Genomic DNA, 9757 nt, shown 5'->3' with positions numbered 1-9757 from the left:
TCAGGAGCCTTTATTAAAAAACAAATATAAACAAAAAATGGTTATGTTTTAGCATTTAATAGGCATTTGTAAAAAGTCTTTATCATAGCATCAATCAATGGTCAAAACCCCTTTGTACGAAAAAAACATTTTCTACTCTCACCTGGCAAATTGGTATGTGCACCATCTAACAATAATTTATTCTTTGGAGTCTAAAATAAATTTGTCTCAATATCTATACAAGGTTGCTTGATTTTCAGACAGTTTGTAAAAAAAAATATATATATTTTGAGCCACATTTATCAAGTCAAGTAAATAAGGCAGCACACTGCAGCGCTAGAACATACAAACTTGAAATACGAAATTTGAACTGCATTACTGCACTAGAAATATGAAAAATGAGAGCGTTTAGCGCGTAAAAATGGCCAATTTTATGTGTAACTGGTAGCCCCTTTACGGCATCTCTCTTATACCAGGTCCTATGCTTGCCTGAGCCTATGTTTGGATGTTTCGTATTTCAAGTTTGTATGTTCTAGCGCTGCAGGGTGCTGCCTTATTTACTTAACTATATACGAGTTGGCGACTCTAGGTTCAGCACCTGTTCACACTGAGTCTATGTTTGGATGTGCAGGTCAGGTTTTTGACATTTATCAAGTCAACCTGCAAACTAATGTCTCTACGGTAACAGACTACAAACCCTGTGTAGTCTGAAGCAGCAGTCCCATTTCGGTCAGTCCTTCACTCCTTACTAACCTATTATGTGTAAAGCAGGCCATAAATATGGGATCATTGTCAGTTGAACATTTGCTTTGCCGGCTTCTCTCTCCCATACAAGCGTGCTCAGCTAAGAAGCGTTTGGCGGCAGCTTAGCTCACTTGGCAAAGATATGATTTTTTTTTTTTTAAATACCTAATTGCCTGATCCTCATCTCCACTGAAGTCTTATTGATGTGGCCACTTGATCAGAGTCCTGTGAATTGTTTTGCTCAACTTTAATTTACATCTATACCACTGGATGATTGTCTAGGTGTTTATTTTGTAACTGAAAGTGATCATATATTTCGAATTTTTAGTAAGTATCGTATATTTAACACAAATGGGGTAGTGGTTTTCTACTTTGAAAACCCATACAAGGGTCTCTTAACAATGAAGATGTACCCTGGCTGGAAAGTGAAGCTGTGGCGAAACGCATAACAAATTATGAAACTGAAATGTATGTGATTTTTTATTTTTTTTTTTAGGCAACTGACACTTTTTTGCCTTTTGATATTTGTTGAGGTTTAGTTCTCCAAAATCATCAAAATGGCAGGCGGGTTTTAAGCATTTTGCGCAATTTGAAAATGCTCAACTTTTGCCTTAAACCAGTTTTCGTTCCATGCATGCAACTGCTCGGAACACAGTTCTGCCCCCTCAATCAACACGGTGCGAACCTAGCGTAACAACGCTCGCTTGCTCCATGCGTGTTAACCAAGGTGAATTCACGCCCATACAGTGTCGCGAGAGAGGGATGAGCGCGTGCCGGCATTAACATGGTGTTTGTGTGCCTGTTCGGCTCCCGTAGTGTCAGTGTGGACGTCCGGGTCGGGGATTCAATTCAGGCAGCGCTTGCTCTAAGCTCTTCACTGAGCCCTTGGCCAAAGGTGCACCGGGGAGGCCATATTGGCATTTGAAATAAAGCAGTATTTCTGTCCAACTAAAGAAGCAAAATAGGGATTTTTGTGTGCTCACCGTAAAATCCTTTTCTCCGAGCCATTCATTGGGGGACACAGACCGTGGGTGTCTGCTGCTGCCACTAGGAGGCTGACACTAAGTGATACAAAAAAATTTTAGCTCCTCCTCTGCAGTATAACTCCCTCCTGCTGGCTCTCAGCTAACCAGTTTGGTGCAAAAGCAGTAGGAGATCAATAACAACATATGAGCGTATAGCATGTCATTATATATGAGAATAACATGTCAAATTATAAAAACAAGCACAAGCTAATAACAAGGTGGGAGCTGTGTCCCCTAATGAATGGCTCGGAGAGAAGGATTTTACGGTGAGTACACAAAAATCCCTATTTCTCCTTCACCTCATTAGGGGACAGACCATGGGATGTCCCAAAGCAGTCCTTGGGTGGGGACAATAATAGATCAGGCCCTGTGTAACCGCTACTTACAAGTGCGCCACCGCGGCCTGCTGAGTCTGCCTGCCCAGACTCACATCTGTGAAATGTGTGGGAATTATAGTGCTTCAAGAATGCATGCGGACTGGACGAATCCACAAGCTTGCAGCCGTGCTTGCCGAAGTCTGGTGCCTAATAATAATAATAATAATAATCTTTATTTTTATATAGCACTAACATATTCCGCAGCGCTTTACAATTTTGCACACATTATTATCACTGTCCCCAAAGGGGCTCACAATCTAGAATCCCTATCAGTATGTCTTTGGAATGTGGGAGGAAACCGGAGTGCCCGGAGGAAACCTACGCAAACACGGAGGAGTGGGATTAGAACCTAGGACCCCAGCGCTGCAAGGCTGCAGTGCTGATCACTGTGCCACCGTGCTGCCCAGAGCCCTCAGACAGGGAGATAGGCTGACATCTAGCACGGAAGGCCTCCTGGATGGTGAAACGAATCCACCAGGCTAACATGGGTGATGAAAAGGCAAAACCCTTCCTGTGACAGTCAGGAAGCCTTCTTACCATCGGGAAGCCCAAATAAAGTGTCCATCCAACCTTCGGAAGGACGCTGTCCTCGATACGTACCTACTCGGAGCACTCACTTCGTCCAGATTATGGAGAACCCATTCCGTTTTGTGGATTGGAGCCGAAGGAGATGAGAGAAGGACGATGCCCCTGTAACAGTGGGAATACAATACCACCTTGGTAACAAGGGAAGGGGATGGCCTGAGGACAACCTTGCCTTGATAGTAATAAGGAAAAAAGTCTGAAAGAACAGAGCGGCAAGCTCTGAAGACTCATCAGAATGACAAAAACGCAGAGAAAAAAAGGGAGCGACCTTCACTGATAGTAAAGTCCGACCGGATCAAAAAAGGAGTCTACTGTAAGATCCCCTGGACCATTAAGGTCCCAAAGATCTAACGGTATGTGGTAGGGAAGAACCACAGGTGAAGACTCCCTGCGAGGAAGTCCATATTTGCAGTTGTGTTGCAATAAGACGGAAAAATACTAGTACCGCAAGCGAGAAATCCTGACATGGTCAGTGCAGGTCTCCCAGGATCACTGGTGCCCTTCCTGCTTCCAAAAAGATCTCGGGAGTAGTAGAAGAGGGATTATGGAAATTGGTACCATGGAAGAACAGAGCATGCACTGCGACGCTCTTGGATCTCAAGGCCGTACCATGAACTCGAGTACATTGGCGTTCAGTTTGGACGCCATCCGACCTACATCAGGAGTACTCCAGTGAAGGCAGATCTAATGGAAGACCTCCGGGTGAAGTTCTCACGCACTTGAGGAGAAACTCTGACGGCTGAATATGTCTGCCGCCCAGTGGTCTACTCTAGGGATATGTACTGCCGAGATCACCGAATGATAGATCTCAGCCCATCAGAGAGTGTGAGGTACCTCGGCCATGGCGCTTGACTGTGGGTACCTGCTAGATGATTGACGTGTGGCATTATCCAATTGAAGTCAGATGGGGTGACCCGCCTGAAGGCAGTGGACCTGCTGTAGGATTAGTCGTACCGTCCAGATCCCCAGAGCAATGATCAGGAAAAGAAGACTGGAGTTGGTATTCACTAATAACCATTGGACCAGGAGAAGGCCCTGGATGAGGAAGGAGCTCAGAGACAGAAAGCCTGATTGACTTGCTGAAAATGAGCGGAGCTAAGAAACTGCTTCCATTGTAGTCACCGTTTTTCCTTAGAACCTTCCTAGCGAATCAAATGAACTGAGGGTATGAGTGATCAAGTGCGCAAGCTCCCTGTTGAAGGGCCACGACCTTGACTCGAGAGAGAACTACCATCCTTCTTGTGCAGGATCATCCTCAAAAAGGATCTGCTGGGCTGGAAATTAGGAAAACTTGTCTAAGTTTAGCTGCCAGCCCAGGCGAGAGAGTATCGCAAGTGATATAGACCACTCAGCGTAGTCCTGGAAGAGCGGCTAGAAAGTCGACCAAATAGGGCAGGACAACCATGCTTTTAGGGTGCAAGAGGAACACGACAACCGCCATGACCCTTGCGTACACTCTAGGTGCGGTAGCCAGGCCGAAGGGCAAGGTCGTGACTTGAAAATGCTGTTTGCGAATGGAAAGGCGAAGGGATTATTGTAGAGGGGAAACATAGGAATGTGAGGGTAAGAATCCCGAATGTCGATGGATGCCAGGAACTCCACCTTTTTCTGTTGAAGTAATGGCTGAGTGGAGTTAAGGTCTCGGACCAGGGGACTATTGCTCAAGCAATCCATGTGGCGGCTAAGGAAGGGTAGAGCGCTGAACCCGAAGCCACAAGACGGAACGAACCAGAGTTGCTATCAGACAGTCCGTGGTATTTTTAATTGATGATACATCGGGCAGGGATACTGGTAGGTATACCACAAGAACGCGGGGCTGCATTCAGCAGGTCAGGAAAAAAAAAAAGTCTCTTGCCATTGTCGCGCTCTTTTGATGGTGCAGAGTAGAAAATTAGGAACCCTCGATCCACCATCCTCTTAACAGGGAAGTGGAGAGGAATCGTCACCCTTAAAAATCTGACCAGGTATGGCATCCCACGTAGAGGCTTCTGTCCAGTGCATCGCTCGTCAATTTGGTTGATGATATAAATAGGCGAGTCCATCCTTTTCTGAAGCTCTGGCAGTCCAAGGCACTATCCGATCCATATTCAGAGCCTTGTTCTCAGCAAATCATTGGGGAGAGAGATCAGGGAATGAAACTTCTGTTTTCTTGATGCCTGTACATTTCTAGGATACTTGCGGCCCCTGCTATCTGACGACTCCCATGTAGGAGAGGGACCATGTATATCGGTCCTGCGAGCACTCTGAGCCAGAGGGTTCACGGAGGAATTCAATCTCTTGGTCAGAGAAACCATGGATTGCGGTTAGGCCTCTTTCACACTTCCGTCGGTACAGGTCTGTTGCCATGAGTCGGGTCGACGGACGTTGTGAATTTACTGCACGACGTGGGCAGCGGATGCAGTTTTTCGATGCATCCGCTGCCCATTCTGCAGTCCAGGGAGGAGGGGGCGGAGTTTCGGCCACACTGTTGAAAATGGCGGACGCGACGTACAAAAAAAAGTTATATTGAACGGTTTTTTTGTGACGGTCCGCCAAAACACGACGCGATCCGTCGCTAATACAAGTCTATGGGCAAAAAACGCATCCTGCAAGCACATTTGCAAGATCCGTTTTTTTGCCCAAAACGACGGATTGCAAAAAACGAAAGTGTGAAAGAGGCCTTAGTGACAAAGTGCACTGAGGGGGACTAGGTACTCTGGGATAATCTGGGCTCAGCGGCGGAGGGCTCGTGAGCTCATTTAGGGTGACCGGCTTCGAATTGATCATGTGCCCTCAAGACCAGTGAATACTGGTTGTGCGCCATTAAGACCAGGAAATACTGGTCTTGCGCCTTTAAGAGGAGGGCATACTGGTCATGTGCCTTTAAGACCAGGGTAAACTGGTCATGTGCCTTTAAGACGAGGGCATGCTGGTCAGGTACTTCCTTACCTGATCACCCGTGTGAGCCAGTCGGGTGGACCAAGATTGCCACCAGGAGTTGCAGAGGTGGTAAAATCTCGCAGAGAATGAAAAGCGCCAATTTGGGGAGCTGAGCCAGACGATGTGGGCAGAGCCTCGAGACTTCCATGAATAGGCCCAAGCCAGGGCCTAAATTTCTGCAGCCGGCGGGCAGTAGAAGTGAGGGGCGTTGTACTGGCCAAGAAAATTGAGCGTTCCCGTGGCAGGCGAGAAGCACCAGAAAAGCAGGCAGAGCCGCCTTAGCGCGCCATAGTGCGGGCGTGGCTTCCGGGAGATCGGTGCTCTTGAAGGGACCCGTCGCCTTTAAGAATCAGTCCAGGCCTGGCATCCCACGTCGCAGGAAAAGGTAAGGAGAGGCGACAGTCTCCGTGCTCGCCTGTTGATGGTGAGGGGAGATCGGAACCTTGAAAGGATCCGTCGCCCCATTCGTCCGTGGTAAAAATAAAATCAAAAATGTAAAAATGAAATACAGAGTTTTGGGTCTGAATAGCAGAGCCATCCGTGTGCCTCCTACGGACACTAAGCAAGAACTGGGTTAGCTGAGAGCCAGCAGGAGGGTGTATACTGCAGGGGAGGAGCGAACTGTCTTTGTATCACTTAGTGTCAGCCTCCTAGTGGCAGCAGCATACACCCACGGGCTGTGTCCCCCAATGAAGCGAAGGAGAAATTCATATTGCAGGTAGGAGTTTTATATAGTCCTGCTCATCGTTATTGGCACCCATGACAAGTATTTACATAATGTGGAATAGCTCCTGAAAAAAAAAAATGAATGAAGTGGAACAGTTTTTCTGTATAGAGCACTGGTGTTAAATACAAAAGGGCAAATGATAAACAATTTAAAAGCAAAACAATGAGAGGGAAAAATAGAAAAACCCTAAACCTTACTGTGACCCTGGTATTGGCACCCTTTACATTACATGAGTATGGAAAATTTTTGACTCACCTGTAGTAAATCACAATTGAGAATCACCTGTGATTGGCTAATTCATGGCACATGGGCACTGACAATGAATGAGGACTTCAATGTTTTAAAAAGCCACATGGTAGGCCATGTTCCTTTGTCACAATTGTGAAGACAAAGGAGATGTCTGACGACATCAGAACCGCTATTATTAGCAAACAAGACTTCCAAAGGGTATAAGGCCATCTCCAAAGACCATGGCATCCCAATTTCAACAGTGTGCAACGCTTATAAGTTTGCCAAGCATGGAACCGTCAAGAACCTCCCTGGACGAGGGGGAAAGAGGAAAATTGACAAGAGAAGTCTTTGAAGGTTGGTGCAAATGGTGGAAAAACACACATCAAACATCGAAAGACCTGAAGGTCGGCCTGGAACAGTTTGGGGTCATGGTTTTAACAAGTACCATACGCCGCATACTAAACCAAGCAGAGTATGGGTGAAGGCCAAGGAAGAAACAATTGGCAAAGATCAGTCGTTCTTTTTTACGTCTTTTTTTCAGCAAAAAGTACCTTGACAAACAACAATCCTTCTGGGAAAATGTTTTGTGGACAGATGAAACAAAAACAGAGCTTTTTGGCAGTGTAAAACAGTTTGTTTACAGACGGCACAATGAAACTTATAAGGAAAAGAACACTCTACCAACAGTTAAGCATGGTGGAGGATCCATAATGCTATGGGATTGCTTTGCTGCGTCTGGTACTGTGTAGTGAATCACAGGAGGCGGCTGCTGCTGCTAACACCAACCGCTGCTAAAGAAAATGAATATTCACTGCTCCCCACACCCATAGTCCTCCCACCTCTATGCACTGAAGCCGCGCCAAGAGGTGGGAGGGACTATGGGCGTGGCGAGCAGTGAATACTTACTCTGTTTAATAGCAGGGACAATGTTAGTCGCAGCAGCCGGCCTCCCGCAACGGCTTGGTGATCACTTGTACCCGCTATTAAAGAGAATGAATACTCACTGCTCTCCACGCCCATACCCCCCTCCTCCTAAACCCTCCATAACAGTGCATCATGACCACACTTTTTGCTTAAATTTGTTTTTGCCTCCTATAAAACCTAGGTGCGTCTTAGAGTCCGGTGTATGTTATAGTGCAAAAAAAAAAAAAATTATATATATATATATATATATATATATATATATATATATATATATATATATATATATATATATATATATATATATATATATATATATATACACATACATACATACATACATACATATGTATATATAAAATATTTTTTTTTAACAAATCCCTCGAAACTCAGAACGGATCTCCCTCACTCTAGACTGCCACTTCTTCTATCAGCTCATCACAATGTCAACCATATTTTGTAGTAGAAGCCAAAAAGACAAACACGTGGATGGCTGTAGAGAAGAGGAGTTTATTAATGGTAAAGCAGATCTGAGCAGACGGTGCTCACACAAGAACACAAGGAAAGGGTGGGAGTGAATAGGGGTCTCCATACTCAAGATCCTGCTAAGAAAGGATAGCCGAAGTGGCACTCTGCCACTTTATTTTCAATATATTTCATCCTCAAAGAGAACTGGCTTCTTCCAATAAAATCCTTAGTTCTACACCAAACATCTGGCCCCAAAATGTGTGTTCGGTGCATGGTCAATGCATGAGGTGCTAACGTGCTGGGACACCAGATGGTACCCATGACATACACAAAAACACACGGAAGGGGACCTCTATGACAACTCTACGTAGAAGAACCATGTCTCATTGCTTCCGTTCCTTGACCCGTGAGGCACTCATGCTCATGTCATCATACTTCCACTTGATCAGTCACGTGCTCACCGTATCAGACATCCCGGCTCTCTCACTGCTTGTGCGCAATGCTCGTCATGTTGCTGGAGCAGTGTGGAGGACAGAACTGTTCCCGTTCTTGCCTTGTGCTATCAGCTCTGGCACTTGCACTTTGCATTGCAACTTGATCTTGCACTTCGGTTGCCCTTCTGCCAGATTGAAGGGTCTTCTCAATGAGGCAGGTTAATAAAGAGGGGGAGCGAGGAGAAAAGAAATCAGCTGTCACCGAGCTAGAACCATAGGGGCGCTCTGTATTCCCTACTCTGCTCCCTCGTCAATTTGCCGCCATCCATCCTGTAATACTCAGCTTTTGGGAGACATTGAGCGCACACACAAACACACGACAACTAAGCAGGCAGGGAAGGACAGAGACCAAAGTAAGCTAAAGACACTCAATGGGCACAAGCAAGCATCCATAACTGACACAGACACACAACCCCTCACCCATTACCCCCTTAAGGGGACAAGACAAAAAAAAGCCACCCATTCACTCACACCTCCCTCAGCCAGCACAAGCTGCTGGGCGAGAGGGGACCAGTTCCTCCGTCTCCACTAATGGAGAGAGTTCCTGACATTCGGTTTGTCATCTAGAAACAGAACCATAAAACTCATTACATCTGCGGGGAGAGTTCTTATTGCCCCCCACCTGCCTTGCACTGCTGGGGGATATTTCCTATCCGTGTGTTAGGCAGAGGTTCAGGGGGGGCTGTGAGAGGCATGCACAAATAACGAGAAAGATGGGGGCGCACATTACCCCTTTCCTCCCCAATACTCAAGTAGTCCCAAGCTCCCTCTGGATGGGAACTTCCTGCTGTGTCCGTCAGGTAACTGCGTCGCCTGCGGGCGGTGGGGGTTTTCAGATTTGGTGGGATACGCTGGACGCTCCCCCACATGTGCTCCCCCCCAGATCGGTGAGGGGGGAGAGAGGGCTGCCCTCCTCAGGGCTCAGGACATGTCCTGTCCTGCTGACCAATCGTGCCATGTATGGGTTCTTCTCCCCGTCTCTCTCAGTGCGGAGGATTGAATGATCCCTGTCCTCGCTGCTGCTTCTCCTTCTGCTGCATCAGGAGCTGTTCCAGGGCTGATGGGCCAGGGTGCATCATTGTGGTTGACCAAATAGACTAAAAGAAGAAAAATGCACAATTATTTCACATCTCAAGGTAAAAATGTGCTTATTAGTATTCAGCAAAAAATGATCCTAAAGCGGAAATGGCCTTTAAATATCCCACGGTAAATGGCAGCTACGATTATATAAGGGGAAAACATCAGAAGGTCTCTGGACTCCTGCCGATGCCATATGGAGGGCATATA

At 46.4% G+C, this 9757-nt stretch overlaps 1 protein-coding gene across 8 annotated transcripts in view; it reads right to left on the bottom strand.

Moving 5' to 3' along the window:
• Positions 1-7998: 7998 nt before the first annotated feature.
• The window catches only part of SMG7 (SMG7 nonsense mediated mRNA decay factor), a 51730-nt gene continuing 49971 nt past the window's right edge, over positions 7999-9757 (bottom strand). For all 8 annotated transcript variants that reach the window (XM_069737753.1, XM_069737756.1, XM_069737755.1 and 5 more), the window contains one exon: positions 7999-9567. In XM_069737753.1, coding sequence (XP_069593854.1) covers positions 9454-9567 — 114 coding nt within the window. In that variant the 3' untranslated portion in view covers positions 7999-9453. The remainder of the gene's footprint in view (positions 9568-9757) is intronic.

This window comes from Ranitomeya imitator, chromosome 8, assembly GCF_032444005.1.
Source record: "Ranitomeya imitator isolate aRanImi1 chromosome 8, aRanImi1.pri, whole genome shotgun sequence".
Lineage (NCBI taxonomy): Eukaryota > Metazoa > Chordata > Amphibia > Anura > Dendrobatidae > Ranitomeya > Ranitomeya imitator.
This window is presented reverse-complemented; position numbering and strand designations above follow the sequence as displayed.